Raw genomic sequence first — 26121 nt, forward strand, 5'->3', positions numbered from 1 at the left:
TTTTTTTATATCTGACTTGTTAATAATTAACTGTCAGCTAATATGAAAGAGGCTTTTGGCTCTTTGCTTTTGGCTAATAAAACATAGAATTTAGTTCCGTGTGTGTGTGTGTGTGTGTGTGTGTGTGTGTGTGTGTGTGTGTACAGGTCACGGAGCTTAAACTCTGCACCTGGGCACTGTCTCCAAGTTTATTTTTTTGCGGAAAGCTAGTGCTCTACCACTTGAGTCACATCTCTACTTCCAGATTTTTCTGGTTAATCAGAGATAAGTCTCATGGACTTTGCTGCCTGGCTGTCCTTGAACAGTGATCCTCAGATCTGACTCCTGAGTAGCTAGGGTTACAGGCATGAGCCAACAGCACCCAACTAGTTCCTTAGAATTTTTAGGTCATTTAATTGACCTTAGATTTTTTTTTTTTAATCCTCAAATTGCAGGTCAGGGCTACCTAGAATAGAGTGGTTATAATATGATAGAGTGATAGCTTGTATTCAAAAGCCACAGTGGTCTATCAGTAAAGTTCAACAAGTCCTACGTCTTTAAACTAAATTATTATGTATTTATTTTTATTGCTGCTCAAAGAAGAAAGTTGAGTGTGTTTTCATAATTTTCAGGAAATAGAATGATTTATCTTTGTTTACCCAATTGCTTATTCATTGATTAACTACAGCCTTGGATAAAGAATACACAATTAAGTTACAAAGTTACATGAACTAACTGGTTTTCATATGATTTCATACATTCATTTAAAGTTTGGTCATGGATCAAGTTCTTCATGTTTATTAAATTCCTGTTTGATATTCTGTTTGAATGGCCAGTCGATATCTCAAATTTAACAAATTCAAAACAAAATGGATGTTTATATAACCCTTAGCCCTCTCTGGCTGGTCTAAATCCTTCAGTTTTCCCAATGAATAGCATCTTCATTGTCCCAGTCACTAAGACTAAAGCCTGATAGTTGCTGGGAACCAGCAGTTCATGCTTATAATCCTAGCTACCCAGAATGCTGAAATCTGAGAATCTTAGTTCAGAGCCAGCCTGGTCAAACAAATCCACAAAACCTTTGTCTCCAATTAACTGCCAAAAAGCTTGAATTGGCAGTGTTCCTCAAGTGGTAGAGCACCATCAGGAGTAAAAAAGCCAAGTGAGAGCTCAAGGCCCACAGTTGGTGGGTGGGGGGAGGAACAACCACCTTGATTCTTGATTCACATAGCCTAGCTAAACTTAGTCCCACTGACTCCATTTTGGGACAAATTTAGACACTACCATTTCTCATCACCTTTCTTTGGTAACACCCCATCCTAAACCATTGTAGATATGTTCTCGTAGCTACCTCGCTAAAATCAGGTTCAACACATTATCATGGCTTATCATTGAATAAGAGAAAAAAGTATGCCAACTGGCCTTTTTATGTATTGTCCTTCATAGAAAATAAGGAGAAACAAAGTCAAAAGTAAATATGATAATTTAGATTGGTTTAAGATTCATATAAATATAGCTATTTTAAATCAGCAAGTATATTTTTGTGGTTTTACCATTATATTAAGCAGTTATGTTAGCCAAAATTTATTAAAAGACAGTTACCTTTGAAAAGATGGTTACTTTTTTATTCAGTTGTGGGGCTTGAACTCAAGGCCTCTGCATACTTTCCCTGAGCTCTTTATTTAAGGCTTGTGCTCTACCACTTGAGCCACAGTGCTACTTCTGTTTTTTTCTGATGGTTAATTGGAGATGAGTCACATACTTTCCTGCCCATGCTGGCTTTAAACTGTGATCCTCAGATCTCAACCTCCTGAGTAGCTAGGATTACAAGTGTGAGCCACCAATGCCACAGTTACTTTTAAAACTAATTTATAAAGCAGAGATTACTTCCTGCTTTTTAAATTAATAAACATTAGTTGTACAAGGGGGATTTCATTGTGATTATTTCCATGCAGTCATACACTATATCTCAGTCAAACTCTTTACTCCTGTCACTCTCCCTTATTATCTACCATTCTCCTTAAAGCAACTTTAACATGTTTTATGGTTTATCATGTATGCATATATACTCTAAACCTTTGAGATATAAAAATGAGGAAAATACAGTTCCAGGAATATGGAGATGAGAGAATTAGGAATACCGTAGTTCAGGCCAGAAAAGAATGAAGATTATGCTGTGAAGACAAAAATAAAGTCAATAATCCATGGACTCATTTTTCATGTCTTTATTGTGTGGTCATGTACAGTAGTCAGTCAAATACTAAACATACACAAGTGAGCAAGAATATGCCCTTCCTTGACTCCTGGACAATAGAACGAGATTTTCTCAACTTTTGCCAAATTAACATTTTGAGCAAGATAATTATATTTTGTTGACGGCTGTCTTTTACAACATACACTATATAGAAGCATCCCTGACTTCTATCTACTAGATACCAATCACAGTCCCTTCTCCCTCCTTGCCCCCCACACAAATATGTTTCCAGATACTGCCAAATGTCCTCTGCAGGAGGCAGGACACACCTGATTGAGAAGCACTGAACTAGCAGCCGCAGCTTCATCTCTTACCAACTATATAGAGCCTTGTATGAAGATTTGTGGCTTCTGATCTGAGTAGTGAGGTGGAGGCATGTTGCCTGTGATGAACTTAGAGGACACATGGGTGGAAGTGTTCAGCTAATGGCTTTACAAGTCTGCATTTAGATGAGTGCTATGACCTAGAAGTACAAATTTGAGAGTTGAGTAAATACAGACTTGGGAGGTTAAAACACTAGAATAAATTATCTCACCCATAACAAGGTACAGTTGTCAACCCAAACTTAATTTTGAGCCAGCTGCCGCAGGAAAGTCTGTGAGACTCTTATCTCCTTAACCACCAAAAAGCTGTAAGTAGAGGTATGGCTCAAGTGGTAGAGCACCAGCCTTGAGCAGAAAACGCTAAGGAACAATGCCCAGACCCTGAGTTCAAGCCCCAGTATTGGCACAAAAAGAAAGAATGTACTTCTGTATATCATTTTGCTCCAAAAAAAGAAACTGGAGTTCATATGCACACTTTGGAAGCTGAAATACAGGTGGACATTCAGGGACAATTGTGCCTTTCATGCAGAAAATTTCATTTTATTACTCTATTTCTAGATTCAAGATTGAAAAGCAACTTCCCTTTTTTCTTTAGGAGAATGTATGAAGCAACAAGCACAGTCAGAAAGAGAAAGGCAGGCAGGCAGGCAGGCAGGCAGGAAAGGAGGGAAGGAAGGAAATATATGTATAGCAATGAAGATAATCGCATTGCTTGTTTATGAAAACATTCAAAAGCATAAAAACCACATCAGTGGTATGTACCCTTTAGTCCCATATGTGGTAAGCTTCACAGTTTGAAGCCAGCCTAGACAGAAAAGTTTACCAGACCCCTCTTCAGCCTACTAACTGGGAGCAGTGGTGCGCATCTGTCGACACCAGCTTCCTAGTTGGCTGACACTGGGAGGATTCTTTTCTCAACTTCCTCTTTTTTGTTGTTGTTGTTTCTGTATTTATTCTCCCCTCCTCCACCTCCCTCCCTTTCCCCTCCCCTCCCCTTCCCCTCCCTTCCCTCCCTCCCTTCCTTCCGTTTACCAGTAACTCAGGCCTGTAATCCTAGCTACTTATAATGCTGAGACTTAAGGATCTCAGTTCAGAGCAATCCCTGGCAGACAGATGCTTACCAATTGGCAGCAAAAAGCCAGAACTGGAATTTTCCAGTGTTAATCATATAAATGCCGTTTTATAAATTCAGTGTCATTTGCCACAAAGAATGTGTTCCTCAAGATGCTGATTTAAGAAGTAACGTTATGCAACAATTATATTACCAGTCCATCATAACATCTCTCTAACCCAAAATTACAGGATAGGAGACCTTAATTATCATTCAACATCACTTCTTCATTGTTGCAATCAAATTTGAATCTTACTCTAAATATTTCTGAGTAAAGGTACCTTATAAAATTCATAATCAGCATAATCTCAAATAGAAGTAACTGGCTTGGTAAAATAAACGACACTTTACCAAGAGCTTTTTTAAACTAGCATATCCTGCTAGACACTGGTGACTCAAGGCTGAAATCTGAGGGTCACGGTTTGAAGCCAGCTTAGGAAGGAAAGTTTGAGACTCTTCAATAAACTACCTAAAAATCAAGTGGTAGAGTGCCACCCTGAGTGAAAAGCTCAAGGATAGTGCCTAGGCCCTGAGTTCAAGCCCTAGTACTAAAACACACACAACACACACACACACACAATCTAGCATATTCCTTTACAAAGAAGACATAAGGTCATCACTTCTACTTGAGTATCTAATTCAAATCATAACAATATTGGTCATGCCTGTTATAAAACAAATTAATATTTAATAAAAGGTCAAGATGTTCTTTTTTACTTTACTCAAGTAAGTTTCCTGGTTAGTTACCCAATCTAGCATGTAAAACTCTGAGTATCCAGTACATTTATTGCATCTCTTCTCCACATATGTTTAAAGAACATTTAATAGAATGTTCTAAATGACTCAGCACCAAATTATTCAAAGATCAGATAAATTTTAAGCAATGACATTCAAGTCATGATAAAATAGTTGCTTATTGTTGCTTTGGTTTTTTTGAGGGTGTTTTTTTTTCCACTGACTTGGCTTTGCTTTTTTTTTTTTTTGTCCTTAGTAATCTCACGTTAGTATAAAAGACAACCTAAAAGCTGCTTTTGCTGGGCTTATGAATTGACTAATAGCTGGACAGTCAAACATACACCTTCCCCACCTCACACTCTGCATCTGTGCTCTTTAATCTGATCCATTCCCTGCTGCAGTTACTTTACAACCACCTTGGGGTCCAGGAAGAACAGGAGTTACAGATATTTATCTTGTGACAAGAGGCAAACTGCCTCTCTAATAGATAGTGCCATGTTCTCATCATCTTGAAGAGAATAGCCAAAAGCTACAGACCACCCACCAGACCTCTGGAGTCAAAGGCTGAACTAATGTTCAACCAATGACTTAGAACTGTGCATTCCTTTCTAACCTATTACCCCTTGTTCTCCTTATTCACCCGAGGCCAGTGTCTATTACTTCCTTCCCCCAAGATAGCTGGAGGTGTAATGAAGTGCTGTCTTCCCACGGCTTAAATGTAATAAACCACTTTTTTCTGTTCTTCACCTCATCTTTATTTGGCATATGGGGTGGGGGGGGAGCGGGATTGGTCCTAGAGGACTCCTGGACTTTGGATCTGAGGTCTAAAAACCCAGTTTTATAGATCATTTAGCAAAGCAAGAACATATGCCAGTAGTGAATGTCATTAAAATTTTCTTCTCTTTGCTTAGACACTTTACTTGCTTTCTCATGTTATCAGAACTCAATCCAAGGAAGCTGTTGAACCACCTATATATCATTAGATCTTATGGGACTCACCCAGTATAAAGATCCTTCACTTTATTGCAGGTTCCTTTTACCATGTGAAATAATATTCATAGATTCTGGGATGTGGACATTTTCCAGGAAGGGGAGAAAAATATTCAGTTTATTGCACGAGGTTGAGGTTGCCAGCCTGAGATTCATGGCAAGACTTTATCTCAGTGACAAAGGCCTCTGTGTATTTAGGATATTTTCCAGATTTTGCTCTTAAATTATACTTCTAAAGTATTCTTTTATCTAAAGGACATTAAGTTGTTAAAACCATCACAGGTCTTTGGACAATCGCCTATAAGGTAGTTACAGTTTTTCAGCAAACAGTAGACTCTCTCTATACTAATCACTACATTGGACCTGTTGAGAGAAAATAATTTGATGAGGGTTTACCATATGGCAAGGATGTTCTGGGTGAATGTGGAAATAACAGTAGGATATGACAGAGCTAGAGAGATCATGCCTAACATTACAACAGCTAAATGTATGAGGCTTCTTAAAAATGGGACCATGAATTTTCTTTCACCTTTGAAAGATAAAAAATGATAACACTTGGGAATCAATATTACATGTAGGAGCAGTCAGTGTGCCTTTTAAATGAGTAGCATCTTTCAGAATAGAAGTTGGCAAACGTCACCAGGGTAGTTCCTTTTATCATGATCTGTTAGGATTATTATAAAACATTGCAGTAAAAAGTACACTCTGTCCATAGGAATCTTTGCAAACATATGATCTCTTTTTTCTTTAATCCAGCTATATTTCAATTTTAGTTTTAATGAAATGTTTCCATTTTTAAAACTGCATTATAAGTTAGGTGCAGTGTTGTATACCTATAGTCCCAGCAAGTCTGAGGCAAGAAAATTGTAAGTTTGAGGCCATCCTGGTCTGTAATACATAGTGCAGTCTTTGTCTCAAAAAAATAAGAAAGACTGAGCCAGATACTCAAGAGACAAGGATCAGGTGAATTGTGGTTTCAAGGCCAACCTGTGCAGAAAGTAAGTGGACACTACCTCAACAAAAAGGCTAGGTGTGGTCCCAGCTATATAGTAGGAGTAAGCAGGAGGATCATAGTCTAGGCTAGCTGGGGATGATGATGATGATGATGATAGACCCTACCCCAAAACTAAAAGCATAAAGGTCTGGAAATGCTGCTCAAGTAGTAGAATGGCTATTCAGCAAGTACAAAGCCCTAAGTTCAGACTTCAGTACCAGAGGCTAAAAATTTTTAAAGGAACCAAAGTACTGACACAATAATGTGATGATCTCAAGGGAATTATTATACAGAGCAAAAAGAGCCAATTTCAAAAATTACATGATATATAATTCCATTTTTAAGATGTTCTTACAATGACAACATGAATAGAGATGAGGACAAGAGCCCTGTTGGCAGGAATTACAAGTAAGGGAGACAGGTGCTTATGGCCCTCGAAAGGTAGCACAAAGGGTATTTGTGATGGAACTTTCTGCATCTTGACTGTGGTGACAGATGGTGACATCTACACGTGACAGGATAACGTAGAACTAAACACACTTGCTCATAAAACTGGTAAAATCAGGAAAAGGCCAGTGGAGGTATTCATATCAATTTTCTATGGCATACTACACTTGCACAACATAGAAGGAGGAAGGGAAGGATATATGTAGCCCCTCTATGTTGTTCCTCACAGTGAAATATATCAACCTATCGTCCCCAATCTAAAGGCTGAAAGAATTTTTTTTAAAAAAAAGCAAAGGAGGGGGGAAATGAGGGAGGAGGTAACAAGTAGAACAAGAAATGTACTCACTGCCTTTCATATGAATCTAACCCCTCTGTAGCACACTTTGACAATTAAAAAAAGCAAAGGAATAGAGACTGAATAATAAGATGTTGACTTTTTAGATGGGCAAAACTGAATTCTGCCCCCGCCCCCGCCCCGCATCGTATTTAGAAGCTTAAGCCAGTTTTGTTTTTTGGGTTTTTTTGGTGTGTGGTTTTTTTTTTTTTAATCTCTGAGCCTCAGTTTCTTCCTTTTGAATACTTCCTCGGTTGTTTTGAAGATTAGTTCAGAGTAACCATTTAATACCTGGCACCTTTTAAAAATGTCATTATTACATAAGCTCCACTTACCATGTAACATTGGATCATAAAAATAGTTTGTCTTTTCATTTAACAGATTGCCTAAAAGAATAAGCAGTCTGGCTTCTGTGGGAATTTAACACCAGTAGGTATTCCGTGTTTCATTCCCTTAAGCTCAGGTCTTTATTCTTTTATGAAGCTTACTCTGTTCTGCTGGTATATATCAGACAACTCATTATTTAATGAGTTATTCCTTCTTCAGCGTGTGCTTGTGAAACTACAGCTTACCCCTTTGGCTGCTGTTTTTGGCTAAATCACAAATTGTTTATTCTAGCAGCCCATGTTCACAGTGAGAGTTACCTGCAAATCTGACTTTTGTCTTCAATCAAAGAGTTTCTGCAAGTATGTTTTTCATTTTACAAACATGTGATGGGAGATCTTTCTGACCTTGCATTATGGACTTAATATAAACTCTTTAAATACTTTAAGCTTCATTTGTGGCTTAGCATGCAATAGTCTTTGTAAACATTATATGCTCAGCAAAAAATATGTTACTTAAATGCTAAATGTTCAATTTTATCTTCATTGTATCCCTTGATTGGTCAGTCAAATACTCAGTCTCCTTACTAATTTCATCCAAGTTGACCTACAAGGAATTATTGTACTAAAATGTCCTTCTATGGTTGTAAATGTGTCATTTTCTCATTCTGTAAGTTTTTTACTGTATTTTGGCTGTATTGTCAATACAATCAATTCAAAACCATTGTTTTCCTGATGGATAATCATTTGGTCATAATGGAGTAACACTCTTTATTCCTACCAAGGTTCTTTGCCTTAAACATACTGTTGCTCTATTATATGGTCATTCAAACTCATTTTTAGCTATGCCTACATAGTATGTTTCTCAGTGGTTCAGAATTCTCAGGATAGATTGTTTTCCTCACCCATCTAGAGCATAGGCTTCTCCCTGACAAGCTGCTTTGCTGCCTCTCCATAAAACCCATTTTTTCAAGGCCATCATTTCCATTCAGGTGTCCTGAGTTATATAAAGGTTCTCATTTCAAACTTCTTGCCACATACAAGTCTAAGATTTTATCTGCCTTCTCTGTGAAGATGGCAAAATTCAAACCTTCAAGCCAGGCACCAGTTGGTCATTCCAGTAATCCTAGCTACTCAGGAAGCTGAGGATTATGATTTTAAACCAGCCACTACATGAAAGTTCATGAGACTCTTACCTCCAATTAACTACTATAAAAGGCAGGGAATAGAGCTGCTTATTCGATTATTCGAGTGATAGATTGCTGGACTTGAGGGGGAAAAAAAAAAAAGCTCAGGAACAGTACTCAGACCCTGAGTTTAAGCCCTAGGACACGGGGATACTCTCTCTCTCTCTCTCTCTCTCTCTCTCTCTCTCTCTCTCTCTCTCTCCTGGTTTTTATTAAGACTGACCCCTATCCTTTACCCCCCTCCTCTTTCCTCAGATCCACCCCTATCACTGCACTGCCAGCTCATGCATACTGTCATTTGGGGATTCAGGTTTCACCCTCTGGGGATTCCCCTTGCAGATTCACATATGCATTTAAACAATGTAGCTTATATTTTCTTTAGTGTTGCTCTGCATTTGACATGGGTGTATGGAGAGAAATATTGGTTATTCAGTCTAGCAGAGCACTGGAAAGGGGGTTCTAGAGTCCAAATTTAAACTGAGAAGGATGCCATGTTGTTCAGCAACTTGTAAGACTTTGTATCCACCTTTCTGAGATTTGACATAAATTGCAGAAGTCTCCAAAGTTTGAGTGGATGCTAGATGCCCTGGTGGGGTGGTAAAACCTAGAAAGACTTGCTGTGTAGATATTTTAATGTTTCAACTTACAAATGTAAGGACCTTTATAACTGTAACATTAATAAGTAGCATTAAAATTATATTGTTGCTTCTATGACTCTTAGATAGCTAAAATTGACGCAGACTTGGTTGTTTTCAATAGAAGTATTAATGGCATACTTTTCAAGATTAAATATAAGCAAACTGTAGTGGTGATCTTCTGTCATAAGGAAAAAAGATACACGAGACCTTTGGGGAATAGTGAACTTTGGAGCCTTACTCTGCAACATGGAGGGTCACACCTCGGTAGACTATTTATATGTACATTCCACTTTGTGTGTTACTCTTTGTATCCTAGTTATTCTCATGTCAAAAGGTATTTGAATTTCATAAATGTACAAAAACCTTTCCAAACCAGGTGCCAATGGCTCATTTCTGTAATCCTAGCTACTCAGGAAGCTGAGATCTGAGGATCACAGTTCAAAGCCAGCTGGACAGGAAAGTCCATGAGACTTATCTCCTGTTAACCAGCAAAATCTAGAAGTACAGGTGTGTTCAAGTGTTAAAGCACTAGCTTTAGGCAAAAAAGCTTAAGGACAGCAATCAGGTTCTGAGTTCAAGCCCCAGGACCAGCCCCCAAAAAAGCCCTTTACATAAACTGGAATTCAACACAAGATGTTTGAGAAGTTAAGAGTCTGTTTTCCATTCATGAGCACGTCTATAATTATATCAGTAAATTCAAAACAGTCATAACTGAGTATGCCTGTAACCCTAGCACCCAAGAGGTCAGCCTTGAGTGTGTAGTGAGATGTGGTCTCACAAAAAGAGAGAGAAGTAAATTCAATTCCTAGACTGGCAGTTAAATAACAGGACTCTGTAAAGCAAAATGTCCTGAATTTGCTGTTGATGTTGTGTTTTCCATTTTAAATGATATTTATTGGTTATTCTCATGAACCAACCCAAGGAAAGAACAGACATTTTTACCTGTGACCTGTACTATATTTGTCAAATAAAAGAAGTATCTAGGGCTGGGAATGTGGCTTAGTGGTAGAGTGCTTGCCTAGCATGCATGAGGTCCTGGGTTTGATTCCTCAGCACCACATAAACAGAAAAAAAGCTAGAAATGGTGCTGTGGCTCAAGTGGTACAGTGCTAGCCTTGAACAAAAAAAGGAAGCCAGGGGTAGTGGTCAGGCCTGGCCAAAAAAAAAGTACTTATAACAGCTTTTCATGTTCTTGTAGGTTACCTTCCGAACAAGAATCTATCACTGTAATATTAACAGCCAAGGTGTGATCTGCCTGGACATCCTAAAGGACAACTGGAGTCCAGCCCTAACCATCTCTAAGGTCCTCCTCTCCATCTGCTCACTTCTTACAGACTGCAACCCTGGTAAGACTTGAAATCTGCCATGGAACTGGGCCTTATGGAGGCTAAATGTCACAGTCTACAACTTGTTTCTCATACTACTAACTGTCATTGGCAGCCATTGTTACTGAATTAGTTTCCATAGGAAGTAACTCATAACTCAATTGTTTTATTTATTTGTAAATTAGGTTTTTTTCATGAATCTTTTTTACTGCTATGATGTGCCAAAAAAGTATAATATGGTCAAAATGGATGAAAAGTGATTTTAGATGAGAAAGTGCATTTGAAGAATGCATTAAATTCTCCTGCCAAATAATAATAAAAATTGAATAGCTTAATCTTTAATTAGAGCCTACTAGAAGATGTTAATTTGAGAAATGTGGGCTATTAAAACCTGGTAACAATCAGGCAGCCCCACACAGATGTGACCTTTTGGCATCTTAATAACCATGTGTCTGACAAGCTATTAGAATAAAAATGCTGAATGGTCCAGAATAGGAAATTCAACTTCCCAGGAAAGCTGAAGAGTTTATAGCCGGGCCTTTCTGGCATGCAGCTATGCTTAATACTGCAATCCTTAGCCCTGTGCACTCCTACATGGAGAGTCTATGTCTCCAGCCAGTTTCTTTTCTCTAAAACAAAATCCACCTGCTGATTGTTTGCACACTTGGCCTGCTTTAGGAAATGCAACAACCAAGGGTTAGGGGGTTTGGTGCTCTCAATGGGAACATTCTTTAATCACCTTAATATCGCCCAAAATTCCATCTCCCATGTTTAGAATAAAATCACTCTTCTAACTTTGATGTGGGATTTTTTTTTTTGTTTTTCAACAATAAGAACGTTTGTTAATGAAGAAATATGAAAATAAGAATATTTTAATGTATAGAATGTTTTGAAGTAACAAATTGATTTTTAACAACAAAAAGGAATCATAATTATATGAGGTGATTATCATATTTGTGTGTGTGTGTGTTTTGTTTTGTTTTTTTTGGCCATTCCTGGGCCTTGGACTCAGGGCCTGAGCACTGTCCCTGGCTTCCTTTTGCTCAAGGCTAGCACTCTGCCACTTGAGCCACAGCGCCACTTCTGGCCATTTTCTGTATATGTGGTGCTGGGGAATCGAACCCAGGGCCTCATGTATACGAGGCAAGCTCTCTTGCCACTAGGCCATATCCCCAGCCCGATTATCATATTTTTAATTACAATTTTTTAGAGATGTTTATGGAACTGTTTGCAGATAAATATTGTGATGTCTGGAGTTCACTCCATCATAGTCCATAAAGATTGGAGGTGGTAAAGTGTAAAAAAATGACAAAATTGGCCACTGCAGTTGTTGAACCTAAGTGACAAGTTGAGGATTCATGACACTATTTTTCCTTCTTTAAATACATTTGAAATTTTCCAAGATAAAGATTCCTTTTTTAATTTCCAAGACACTAGTGGTACAGTCTCTAGAAGGTGTTGGTTTCATTCACTTGTGCTTTGGGGTAAATCTCTGGACTCCACCCTAGGAGTGCTTTCTCTTCCCTCTCATCTGCCTTCAGATATTAGGCTGCCTTCATAAGCAGGCAATACGTGAAGTCTTTGCAAGCAGAACTATGCAGGCTGGGTTCAGTGAAAGTGGTCAAACATCAGCACTTAGGCTGGTGAGGTCTTCCCTTTCTGCCAAACACTTTTCCAATGAAAACCAAGTATGAGTTACCCCGTCATAGATTTATGCAAATCTTTATTAGAACAAATAGAGCTGAGAATGGCAACTAATTAATCCTCAGTTCTACTCAATAGTTCAGCTGAGGCAGAGCGCAGCTGCAGCTTCCTAGGCAAGACAGCTTTATTCTTCTCAAATGGTCTGAGCAAATGAAGAGGAATTTGCCCCAGTGGCTCTTACATAATGATTTGTAAAAGGTTAGAAGAATAGCTCCTTCATCCACATCATAGCTCTGTTTAGATCACTTAAAAACTGTTTATTTAAAAAATTATAATAATTCCATCCTTATCCATAAATTGCCTCTGATAATTTATTTTTGGTTTTTATTCATTGCTTGTGTTTGGCCTTGCTATAGTGAGATATTAAATTGGATAAACCAAATTTTCCGATTTTCTAGGTGATGACTGTTGGTGGGCATAGTTAAGGCACACCTGTCATCCAGTTATGTGCTAAACATAGATAGGAGGATCATGGTCCATTTTAGCCTGGACAAAAATGAGAGCCTATTAAAAAGAATAATAACAAGCAAAAAGGAATAGGAGTGTTACTGTGTAGTTAGAGTATCTGCCTAGTAGGTGTGAAGCTCTGAGTTCAGATCTTAGTAGTGCCAAAGAAAAACCTTACAAGTCAAATTATATTAAATACGAAGATACCTGATGCCAAATGCACTTTTTTTTGGGGGGGGGGGTGCAGTTAGGGTTGCCATTGAGGTTTAAACTTGGGACCTTTACTTTCTAGGCAGTGGCTCTACCATGCCCCCAGCCCTTTTTTGCTTTAGTTATTTAAGTTGGGTCTCATATCTTTGTTCTGGCCCAGCCAGCCTATACTGCAGCCCTACTTACTTAATACAGGCAAGTTTCACCACCTCTGGTGTTTTGGGTTTTGTTTAGATGGAGTCTCCCTAATACTTTACCTAGGCTGGCTTTGAACGACCGTTTTCTAAATCTTTACCTCCCATGTGGCTGAGATTATAGTCATAAAATGCCCCCTCCCCTGCCCCAGAACTATGTTTTATAAGAGCAATTCCAGAAGAAAGCACTCAGCTAACACATGGAGCTTCACTGGAGCTTCACTGAGGCCTCATGTCCTCTGTGGAAGTGTTTACCTGAAGGATGTGGGTGCCCTGTCTTAACAAACTCTATAGGCTGGTGCATTTAACTTCAATCCTATTCAGAATGTTTTTGTGATGGCAGCAATACCATAGTGGGATCATAATCAGTATTATGGATAGCTTAAAGTTAAAATTAATCACAAGAGTTCAAAAAGTTAATTAAGTAAATTACGTTACGTTAATTAAGTAAAAGTTTTTAAATGCAGGATTAGTGTTTGAAGAAGAGTTGTGTTTGCTTATTTAATTCTTTGGAAAGATGTTTTAAAGTTGGAAATGTTGTAACTCAACAAAGAAACTTTTGATTTGTATTAGGAGTTGCATTTGGGGAATTCTGATTTTGTGTGTCATTCAGTGTTCATGTCCTAGGCATGATATCTTAAGGTAAAAAGAAAAGAGGGATCTAGATATGTAATTCCTCAATGACATGTCTATACTGAATTAGTTCTTTTCCAAAATAGAAGTGTCTTTAGGGCTTGAAGGGTTTTTTGGGTTTTTTTATGTATATATACTAATGGTCCCTGCTTGTTAAATTTTGTTTCAAATCAAGGATCCTATAAGTACTTAATGTATCATTTGAGATTATGGCTTTGAAACTCTTAATTCAGTTGAACTCAGCCAAGAGTCTGGCAATTAAATTTGCCTCATAGTGTGAGTGTAAATTTTAATACATTGCCCTCAACTTTTTTAACCTTGACTTATTTCTACATAGCATTTCTCTGAATGTTTAATTGCCCCATAACTAACATAAACCTGCTCATGGATTAGCTGTTACTACAGAGTTTTTGGCAAGAATCTGTTGTTTTCCCACTAGCTTTTACTGGTTTAGAAATTGAACATTTGATAAATTCTCTTGAGTTTACTTTATAGAAGATACTGTTTTATAGTTTCCCTCTTACAGATCACCAATGATCTATTTTATTATTTCTGTGCTGGAAACTGAACATAGAGCCTTACTCATGCTAACCACACCACTGACCTTGCATTTTGCTAGGAGATGCACAGAAATAACAGGCAAATTATCTAGGTCAGGCTTACTCATTTGTATACTCTCTCAAAACAGAGGCCCTTCTCCACTGAAAGTAATTCCCCATAAAATGTAATAATGTATGTGTACTTCAAGTGTATTCTTCTCCTCAATCATCTTGAGATTTTTTTGTGTGTCTAGCATTCATTAGGATATTGGGCAAAGCTGTGGAAGCACTACATTCTGCTGTTGCCCTTGTTTTCAGAATGTCACTGAAAACACAAGACACTAAATTAAGGTACAAATCCTTCCCATTCACCAGCCCACAACATTCTCCACTGGGAATGTATCTTCCCACAACTGTTTATAGGGGCTGATTCAAAAGCTTACTTTCTCTTACTTGAAAGATTTCTGAAAATCAAGACCTGTTTAGATTTAAATGAATTTATTCTTCAGCGCATGCCAGTCCTGGGGCCTAGGGCTTGAACTCAGGGCCCCATCATTATCTCTGAGCTTTTTTGCTGAAGGCTAACTCTCTACCACTTGAGCCACAGCTTCACTTATGACTTTTTAGTGGTTAATTGGAGATAAGAGTCTCATGGACTTTCCTGCCTAGGCTGCCAGCTTTTAACCACAACCTTCAGATCTTAGCCTCCCTAGTAGCTATTTTTTAATGAAAATAATTCAAGACTGATTTAAAAATTCATGATTAATTCTCTCCATTCTAGAATAAAAATAACATTTTTAAATGACAGAGAAAATTATGTAGGAATTACATGTTTTAGATCGGAGATCCTTCCTGTTCCTCCTAACAACTTCTTACAGGTTGTGCACAGTTTTTTGTTTTCCTCTTGCCTTGTAATAGACTGAAGGGCCACATGTCACAGCTACCCAATACACACTACTTGGGTATATCTACAGCTTCTATCAGTAGATGGGGATTTTTTTTTTGGGGGGGGGGGGCGGTCCTGGGGCTTGGACTCAGGGCCTGAACACTGTCCCTGGCTTCTTTTTGCTCAAGGCTAGCACTCTGCCACTTGAGCCACAGCGCCACTTCTGGCCATTTTCTGTATATGTGGTGCTGGGGAATCGAACCCAGGGCCTCATGTATACGAGGCAAGCTCTCTTGCCACTAGGCCATATCCCCAGCCCCCTATCAGTAGAAACATAACTGTGTCAAGCTTTTAAGCAGTTTTGTTCCAGCAAAACTTTTTCGTGTGTTTGTTGTCTAGTTGTTCAGCTCTGTGATGTGCAACAGAAAAGTTTCAGGTGTCATTCACAGGTTGGGACTTTCCCAAGGTGTCTTTTCTGCCATCTAAAATGTCTAGAAGGAAAGATAGAAGTGTAGGTCAGTGATATAGTACATGCTTAGCATGCTCGAGGCTCTGAATCCAATCCCTAATACCACAAATAAATACTATAAATGATGAGATTATTAAATGCAACTGTCTGTGGTCTGTGTATTTCTCTTAGTTCTCCACCATTTGCCACCTTTGAAACTCTAAATGCTTTTTCTTTGCTTTATTTACTTTATATGTCTGTCATGTCTGTCACATGGTGGCTTGTTATTGGAAAGTGGAATCATTCTAATACAGTTTATTGTCAGAAACACATATACCTGGTTTACAAGTAATATATGCAGCATAGATTTTAATTTATGTGCATTTGAAGAGGATCATTTTTAAATGTGGTAACAGTGTTTTAAAAGGACCTCTAGGATGCTGCCCCCATCATGCACTCAGAAGGGTCTCTAAGCTTAGAGGCTATGGTGCCCTGATCACCTAAACCAGAGACCGTTTTCTCTAGCTCAGGCTAGATCCCTTGTGGCTGTGACATTCCCCTTGTAGGCAACCTCTCAGTATGCCTTCTAAGACCATTGACTGCCGCTGTGCACTGACAAGGTCCTTCTGTGAGTACACTGATTGCTTTTTTCAAGGCTAGGGCTCAAACCCAGGCCTCCTCCCCTCCAAGCAAGCACTCTGCCAATGAGTCCCACACTGACTTTTAAAGAATCTTTGTGCCATTACTGCCTTGTGACTACTTCCTCTTGGGCACTGTCATGCACCTGTCATTCTAGTTCCAAGCCAGCCTGGACAAAAATGAAAGTTTTCAAGACCCTATCTCAGTGGAAGAGGTTGGTTATGATGGCAGAGTCTGGGCAAAAAGTGAGACACTATCTCAAAATAACCAGTGCAAAAATGGGCTGGGGACTGGCTCACATAGTACAGTGTCAGTAGCTAACAGGCACAAGGCCTTGAGTTCAGACTTCAGCACTGTAAAGGACAGAGAGGAAAGGCTGGTGATAATCATATCCAAGGATATCCTCCAGAAAAACCCATCATCTTTCCCAGAAGACAGTAGAGCATCACATAAAGATATACTTGTCAGCATTTTGTGACCCCCCCACAAACCCTACTGGACTTTGTTTACTCCTCAGTGACATTTTCCCTTTTGTCCAGCCTAACTCTTGCTTTCCTTTGCTTTGCTTTAACTTTGTAAGGTAAAAACAGTTGACCTCTGTGTATTCAGTCTATATACTCAAACCACTTTCCCCCAGCCTTTGATTTGTCTTCACCTTCCTTCCAGCCTGAAGTATATCCCTCTTCTCTAAAAGAGTCATTGACCTGGAGCCAGTGATAAAGGAAGTCCACAATACTTTCCTATTTTTAGGGAGAGCTTTACTGCATATGATGTGAGTTATTTCTTCTTCCTTGTCCGTTTTCTCATTAACAGGTATCTTCTCTGCATTTTGTAGCCCCATGATTGTTATTTCTCTCTCAGCTTTTAACTTTGTTTAGTATTTCTTGCACCCAGTAAGGTGTTTAAAAACATTTTTTTCAATTTAAAAATATACACAGATTGTTACTCAAGTGTCACATGTCTTTGAAATCACTAAAAACAGGATTGAATTATATGTGACAGACTTTCAATGTATTTTACTATGGTAGGATTCATTAAAAATGGTAATTCAGATATACTATATATATATGTATATTTTTATTTGTTTTTATTTTGGAAGATTTTTGCCATAACCATATGACTTAGTAGTAGTGTACAGTATCTATTACCCTAATCTAACCTTAGGATATTCAAGTACACAGAATGTGCCAAGCTAGTGGCTCCTGTTCTGGTTTTCTGTCAGCACTCAAAAGGGATATAGTTAGTGTCAACTCTGAAAATGTTGCTGAACACTGTAAGTAATGTTGGCATTTTTGCCAGGTTCAGTCAGTACATTTCTTCTTAATGTAATGGCCTTTTCCTCCAGCTTCATTTTTAAACCTAGTTTGCAAAACGTTAAATATAAAGTGCTATGCTGTATAAGTACCATGCCAAAGCACTATCATACACATAACATAATAACCTCTGATGTTGTGAGCTTCTTTGTCCTGTGTATAGATATCAAAGTCTGAAATGGAAACACTCAAGTTGATCCACAGTGCGAGATGGGTTTTATGTTGTTTAGCTCTAAGCCACTGCCCTGATCCTTACTGTATTTATGCCTGACTTCTCTAAGCCATAGTGACATGCCTTGTATGCATCTTTTCAACAAACCTTATAATGCCCCTGTAAAACTTAGCAAAGTCAGGCAGATCATGAGCACAATGCAAGGTTATACTTTGCAGTGTTGAAAGATATAAGTCAGAGAAACTAAATTGTGAAGCTGTCAGAAAAACTGGAATCTTGACACAGCTCTCTTATTAACTAGCTGGTGACCTTAGCTAAGTAGATGCCCTCATCTTTGAATTGAAAACTGTACTTTTGACCCTAGCTTACAGCATTATTATGTGAAAAAAATGATGTATATAAATTTCTGTAAATACTTTGAAAGCTGTGTCATTACATAACATGCATTCAACTGAAGGCCATATTAGCTGTGTGAGGTGTAGTGACCTAGCCTTTAAGATGTCAGTAAAAATAGGGTGTTTTTTTCCCTTTATAGTGTTTTCAAGAAGCTTCATAGTTTTGTATTTGGAGTTTACATATCTAATGGGATTTGTTTTCTGTAAGGAGACAAATTATTAAGTTCAATTTGGTGTTGCCTTCTGTCTTTACATTTTAGAAAATTTAAATATTTAGGGCTATCCCTTAAACTAAAATTAATTGTAAATCTGCTTCTTTATTCCACGCACCCACAATGCATCTTCTCTGTCCCCTCATGCTAACTCTATATAGCTGCAGAACTTTTCAGAAAATCACCTTATTCTAAGCCCAAGCCTCTTTTTAGTCTGCACTGTTTTCTCTGTGTTACTTGCAACAGAGGCACGTCTGAGTCCTAAAGATAAAATATACAAGATTAGGGCTGGAGATATGGCTCAAGTAGTAGAAAGCCTGCTTAGCAGACACAAGGTCTTGATTTCAAGCTCCAATCTGACCTCCACACTCCAGCCCCACCAGAAAAAAAAGAGGATGAGGATATAGCACACTAGTAAGAGCACTCAGCACTTGCCTAGCATGTATGCTGTCCCGGGGTCCATCCTCAGCACTGAAAATAAAAATGTCAGGATAAATCTCTGGGATGTGTCCTTCAGAAAGTCGACCAATGCTCTGAGATCTATCTACAGCATTGCAAAAAGTAATAGTAGTAATCATCGCCCAGCAGCAATCTGAATGTATTTAATTCTGCTGAACTACGTACCAAAAGATTACATACTAAAAAGATTAACTTTCATATTATATTTACATATATATGTTTTTTTGACATGAATAATGACTTTCTAAAAACCACGCGTCAGGGAAACTAGCTTTCCCTAAAGTCGCAGGAGAGGAGAGATGGGGAAGTTTTAAAAAATGGATAAATTCTTATATCATAGTCCTTAATCTTGAGAAAAGACAGCAGTTGAAGCCTTCAGTCTTATGATGCCTGTTCTGTTGTGATGCTCTGCACTTAAAATCCACTCACCACCCACACATTGTTGTGGCAAGGCTACCAGCCCCTCCCTGCTAGGGAGCCCTGAGCACTTATATGAGCATTTCTGTGGCATATATCTCCTCAGGTGGGCCTGAGGCTCTCACATCTATTCTACTTCAGAGAATAGAGGCCAAGGTAGGGACCTTGGGTAGAAGTAACTCTTCTTTCTGATCCACTAGCTCCCTTTGCTAGGGTGGGTCCCTAAATAATCAAGCACATTATCCCTAGGAGGCAAATTTCTACACTCTATGCTGTCATCCATATTGGTGCCTCCACCACCACCACCACCCTTCAGAGTTTTAGCAGTCAATCTATATAAAAGGAATATCAAGAGAAAGGAAAATTCTATGGGGAACCTTCCAGAAGCTGGTGTTAAACAAATCACCCTGAAGTATGAATTTTTTCTAAACTGATTTATCTATCAAGTCAACTGCCACAAACCTACACATTATACCCCTCCAGGTGTCCTCCAGGAACCCTTTTCATTTGTGACTTAATGTTGGCCCTGTTAGGCTGAAGTAGAGGAAAACTGCCTGTGTAGTTTTGAAATATTTCAGAACCTTTTATGCTGAAGCCAGGAGTCATCTATAATGCTTTCTGCATTTATTCTGTGTAGCATTGGGTTCTCTTCATTTAGTAAAATATCTACCATTGACATCTGTGATGGCAAAGTTCCAGTATCTTTTCCAAGATAAACCTGTGGCTATAAAGTAACTTGGTCATGGCAGTCTAAGCACTCCACAAGTCACTCTGCTAAAGAATGTACAGCAGTAAGCAGTCTTTTCAAATAGTTCTGCATCTGCCTCAGTGTTTTGAACAGAATTTCAGTTATATACTTTCTTGTCAGATACTGTTCTCACAGATTTCTAAATGTAAAATCACTTTCCTGTTCACTAGTAGTCATTTTAAATTGGTCTTTTAATAGATAGTCATGGCAATTACTACTCATTACTGTAATTTCATTCCTCAAACTCAATTTCAAAGGATATTTATTTTTAGTGCCAAAAGTTGGAGGAACTGTACTTGGCACTGCGGACCAGGGATTCTACAGAGGCTGCTGTCTCTCCTACCCCAGGGAGCTACTTCTAGCCACTTCCCGTCTAATGGAGGCTTAGTGACAGATAAGCAGCACCACAGAGCTGAGTTGCCTGATTGGAGCTAAGAGTGGTATGGCTAGAAAGTCTGGGAGCAGCTGGGAGTAGGTTCCCTTGGGGAAAATGTGGAGGTGACTGTAAAAAACAAGACTTACAGGGCCTTACTCCTCAAGGGAGGATGAGGAGATAGAAGGCCTGGTTTGCTGTAACCTCCCATGCTCAGGGAAATCAAGTCTAAGGTTTTCCTGTCAAGTAAATTGTGGCATCCATTCTCCAGAATTAATATGTCTTAACACTTGTAAGCACTAATGTGACTATATGTGGCAATAGTGCTTATAAAGAGCTAAGGAAGATAACATGGTGGTGATACCTAGATCCAAAAGCGCATGATCATCCTTTTCAGAAGAAAAAAATCAAGGGGCTTTAGGGAACTTATCTAACATGTGCAAAGGCCTGGCTTAATGTGAAAAAAAAAATTAAGATTAACACAAGAAAGCCAGGTGTGGATGATTCATGCCCATAATCCTAGCTATTCAGGAGGTTGAGATGTGAGGATCACAGTTTAAAGCCAAGGAAAGTTCCTGGGACTCTTTTCTCCAATTAACTACCCAAAAAAAGCCAGAAGTGGAACTGTAGTTCAAGTAATTGAGTGCTGGAGCAAAAGAAGCTCAGGGACAGCACACAGGCCTTAAGTTCAAGCTCCAGGACCAGCACAGGCATATATATATACACACACATACACCACACACACACATACACCACACACACATATACATACACACACACAGATAATACACAGGAGTTCCCACCCTTCCTCTTTCCCCTGCCCTTTCCATGTGAGGACTCAGTAAGTAGCCATCTGCAAGGCAGCAAGAGAGCCCTCACCTAAAAGGAAATTATCCAATACTTGGAATTTGGAGAACTATAGAAGACACTGCTGCTGGTGGTGCTGCCTAATCTGTGGTATTTTGTATGGCAGCCAGAAAGGTATACAGGTTTAGCCAGAATCTCAGTAAAAAGCTTTCTATATTCACTATCTGTTCCCGGGATCTAGGGGTGTGAACTAGACCCAGATTTCATGATAAACTGTTTGGCAGAATTGAGCTGTTGGATTTTTGTTGTTTGGTTTTGTTTTTTTCTTTGTTTTTATGTAGGTACAAGGTTAAAAGGCTTAAAAAAAATAGTCACAAAAAGAAGTGGAGGCAAGAACATTTTTGCATTTGAGGAAATAATCAGTTTAGCAGTAGCAGAAAGAAGCATATGCATTGTCACTCCCAAGCTGAGTTGCTCAACCAGAAATGCTGGTCACTGCTTCTGATTTTACAAAAGCTCTGCTACAAATTCTGTTTCAAAAGTAGATTTGCCGCTGAGTGCTGGTGGGTTCACACCTGTTATCCTAGCTACTCAAGAGACTGAGATCTGAGAACTCAGGAAAGTCCAGGAGATTCTTATCTCCAATTAATCACCAAAAAGCAGAAATGAAGGTGTGGTTCAAGTGGTAGATTGCTATTCTTGTGCAAGAAAGCCCAAAAACAGCACCCAGTCCCTTGGTTCAAGCCCAAGGATTGGTACACGCGCGCGCGCACAGACACGCACACACACGGATTAGATTTTGTGAATCTCTGTGTTTGAAGCTGACCCTAACTCTCCCATCAGTTTTGCCCTGTGAATCCAGTTACCATCCAAAATTCTCTTCAACTCTCATTCAAAGCTTTCACCATATAGCTATGGCCATAAGTCATCCACAGAAATACTGAAATTTGGTTGACTAAAATTCCAAATTATGTTTTTCACCATTCACTGCTGTTTTCAGCCAGTCTTAAGAGTTACCCACACATTTATAGAAAAAGAATTTTTGATAACCATATTACTATCTCATATATACTGGGATTTTTGTTCATGGCCTGTGCCTTATCCATGCTAGAAAAGTACTCTAACACTAAGCCCAAGCCCTCTCACCCTAAGTTTTTATAGATAAAAGTTGAAAATGACTTCAAGGGGAAAATAGGCAAGAAGTCATAAAGTTAGAATATAGCCTATACAAATAAAGACAAAAATTAAATAACTTGATATTCCATTATTGATTCCATTATTGATTGATAAAAAATATTCCACATTTTCTTCTCACAATATGGTAGGAATATTTAGTCACGCTTTTGTGAAACAAAACGTTATTTCAAGAATGAATGTGACCATTTTTTTAATTCAAAGAAAAATAGTTTATGTGCACCAAAGCAGTTCCCCATCACAGGTCATTGTCACCAGGTTCAGTCTTGTCTATATTCCAGTACACTGGTAGCCATAACCATAGGGCCTTTGTGTTGGTTGTTGATATTTAATCCAGCATTGATGTGAATAAGTGAAAGCAGATCTTACACTAAGCACCCAGAACTGGATATTCAGACATTTGTTTCTGAAGGACATGGTGGGGGGGGGGGTGTATATATAATACGTACTCATATGTGTATAATTTAGTTTACATTTGTTTTGTCTTGCTAGGGATTGAGCCCAGAGCCTACTTAAACCATGTCCTTTTATATTCTTATGTTATTTTTTTTTTATTTTTATTTTTTGGCCAGTCCTGGGCCTTGGACTCAGGGCCTGAGCACTGTCCCTGGCTTCTTCCCGCTCAAGGCTAGCACTCTGCCACTTGAGCCACAGCGCCGCTTCTGGCCGTTTTCTGTATATGTGGTGCTGGGGAATCGAACCTAGGGCCTCATGTATCCGAGGCAGGCACTCTTGCCACTAGGCTATATCCCCAGCCCTCTTATGTTATTTTTGAGATAGGATCTGCCTGAATAGCTAGGATTCTAGGCATGTGCTACCACATACAACCTATTATCATTTTTTCAATCAGTAGTAGTTATTTGGATTTTGGGGGGTTTTTTAGATATAAAGAGGCCTTTTTGAAAGCTATATTATCTAAGAAGTTAACTTAGTAACTTAATAAAATTGCAGGGTATAAAATCCAGGCACAATAGTCTGGCCATTTTTCTATGCAGATAACAACCTAATGAAAATTGAAAAGGAAAAACAACCCCATTTTCAATAGCAGCGAAAGTACTTTGTACTAAATTTAACCAAGGAGATGAAAGACCTATATTCTAGAAGCAATAAAACATGAATGAAAGAACTTGAAGGGGACAAAAATAAATGAAGCAGTGTTCCAGACACATGAATCAGAAGAGTAATATTGTCTAAGTGTCCACATTGCAAAGTAATACCTTTGAACCAGATGTTTGATCTCTGAAGTTGCGCATATAGACAGATCTTTTAGGGAGATTTGAGACAAGTAAAAAAAAAACACTTGTAGCCCAGCACCAGTGGCTAGAATTGTAACTACTCAGTAGGTCGAGATTCAGAGGATCAAGGTTCAGAGTCAGCCAAGGAGAAAAGTCTTTGAGACTCCTTCTCAAAATAACCAGCCAACCTAGAGACATAACTCAAGTGATAAAGTGCCAGCAGTGACTTAGCAAATTGAATGAACATCATAAGCCCTTAAATTCAAAACTCAGTAAGGAATTTAAAAAAGCAAAACCTACACATGATCCACACAGCCTAGAGATAATAAAAACATTAAGAAAAAGTTAGGTATGTCATACATACATAAAATGTATGTAGGCAGTAGTCCATTTTGCTATTTACTACTAAAAAATATCTGTCAAAAAGTGTGTGTAGAGTGTGTGTGTGAGAGAGAGAAGATAACATAATGAAACTCAGCAAATACTATTTTAAAAAAAGATGAGGGAGCCAGGTGCCAGTGACTCACAACTGAAATCCTGGCCCCTCAGAAGGCTGAGATCGGACTATCACAGTTCAAAGCCAGCATGGGCAAGAAAGTCCATGAGACTCTTATCTCCAAGTAACCATTAGATAAAAAATTAGAAATAGAACTGTGGCCCAGGTGGTAGAGGGCCAGCCTTATAAGAAGGCCCTGAATTCAAGGCCCAATACCAGCACAAAGAGTATAATAGAAAAGGTGATCTTGTTCAATGTATAGTGTATCCATCTATGAAATTAACACAATGTAACCCCCTTCTACTGTTATCCAGTATAAAGGATAATAATAAAAAATAAATGTTTAGGGCTGGGAATATGGCCTAGTGGCAAGAGTGCTTGCCTCGTATACATGAAGCCCTGGGTGCTATTCCCCACCAACACATACATAGAAAACGGCCAGAAGTGGCACTGTGGCTCAAATGGCAGAGGCTTAACCTTGAGCAAAAGGAAGGGATAATGCTTAGGCCCTGAGTTGAAGGCCCAAGACTGACCAAAAAAAGAAAAGGCCGGAAGTGGCGCTGTGGCTCAAGTGGCAGAGTGCTAGCCTTGAGCAAAAAAAAAAACTAGGAACAGTGCTCAGGCCCTGAGTCCAACAGGCCCAGGACTGGCAAAAAAATAAAAAGGAATGTTTATACATACAAACACAGACTACTACATGGCACCATTTGCAGTCAAAAAAATGTAAAAAGAAAAACAAAAATCTCTCCAGTGCATTGTGTCCTCAGTAAGAAGTGACTTCAGGGTCACTATGGAAAAAATATATGGTAATCATTCTTTATATTGTTGGTAAGACAACATTTTTGGGAAGGGTCAACTAGATTTAATGCAGTTAGTTGATCTTGACAAGTGCACCAAGAAGACACAGAGGAAAAAATAATCTCTTCAATAAACAGTGCTAGGAAAACTGAATTTCCCAACATGCAGAGAAAAAGTGTGAACTCTTACCCTATGCCCTACACAGACCAGCTCAAGGCAGATATCACACCACAAATCAGACCACCAAAGCAAAAATAAGCATGGCGTCATCAGACTCACAAACTTCTGCATAGCAGGGTAAACAATCAACAAAATTATAAGGCAGCCTATAGATAGGAGAAATACTCTGAAAACCATATGTTTAATAAGGGGACAGTATCATACCACGATAGAAAACATATAACACCTGCCAACCATGGTGGTGCGTGCCCACAATCCCCAGGGCTTAGACAAAGGCGAAGATTGAAAGTTCAACGCCAGTCTGTGCTGCATAGTGAAACACTGTCTCCAAAGGCGAAAAAAAAAATGAAATACATAGAGAAAAAAACAATAGCTATCAGAGCAGGGGAAAGAGGGCAGAAATGAGGAAAATGTAGTCCAAGGAGGCAAGGTAGCAAATATATCTAATGAACAGGTTTTTAAAAGTCTAATGTACAACCAGGGGCTGGGAATATGGCCTAGTGGCAAGTGTGCTTGCCTTGTATACATGAAGCCCTGGGTTAGATTCCTCAGCATCACATATATAGAAAATGGCCAGAAGTGGCACTGTGGCTCAAGTGGCAAAGTGCTAGCCTTGAGCAAAAAAGAAGCCAGGACAGTGCTCAGGCCCTGAGTTCATGGCCCAGGACTGTCAAAAAATGTAGTTTGTTGTATTACTGTTGTAATAACAGTAGTTTGTTGTATTAGGATTCTGGGTTAATAACAATTGTAGCTGCACTTGAGAGGGATGAGTAACATATGAGATGATGTATATAATTATTTGTTTCACTTTACTAGCATATATATTTCACATCTTCAATATATATACACTACAGTTTATTTTTTTTAAGTCAGAAATATCTCAAAAACAAACATGAAAAGAAAGCATGTTAGAGGCTGGGGCATGGCCCAAATACTAACAGTGCCTGTCTAAGAGGTGCAAGGCTCCGAATTCAAATGCCAG

The 26121-nt window shown here is 38.8% G+C and overlaps 1 protein-coding gene across 1 annotated transcript in view; it reads left to right on the forward strand.

Moving 5' to 3' along the window:
- Positions 1 to 26121, forward strand: part of LOC125358655 (ubiquitin-conjugating enzyme E2 E2) — a 223539-nt gene that overhangs the window by 189461 nt on the left and 7957 nt on the right. Inside the window, exon 5 of the mRNA XM_048355951.1 lies at positions 10514 to 10661. Coding sequence (XP_048211908.1) covers positions 10514 to 10661 — 148 coding nt within the window. The remainder of the gene's footprint in view (positions 1 to 10513; positions 10662 to 26121) is intronic.

This window comes from Perognathus longimembris, chromosome 10 (genome assembly GCF_023159225.1).
Source record: "Perognathus longimembris pacificus isolate PPM17 chromosome 10, ASM2315922v1, whole genome shotgun sequence".
NCBI classification, from domain to species: domain Eukaryota; kingdom Metazoa; phylum Chordata; class Mammalia; order Rodentia; family Heteromyidae; genus Perognathus; species Perognathus longimembris.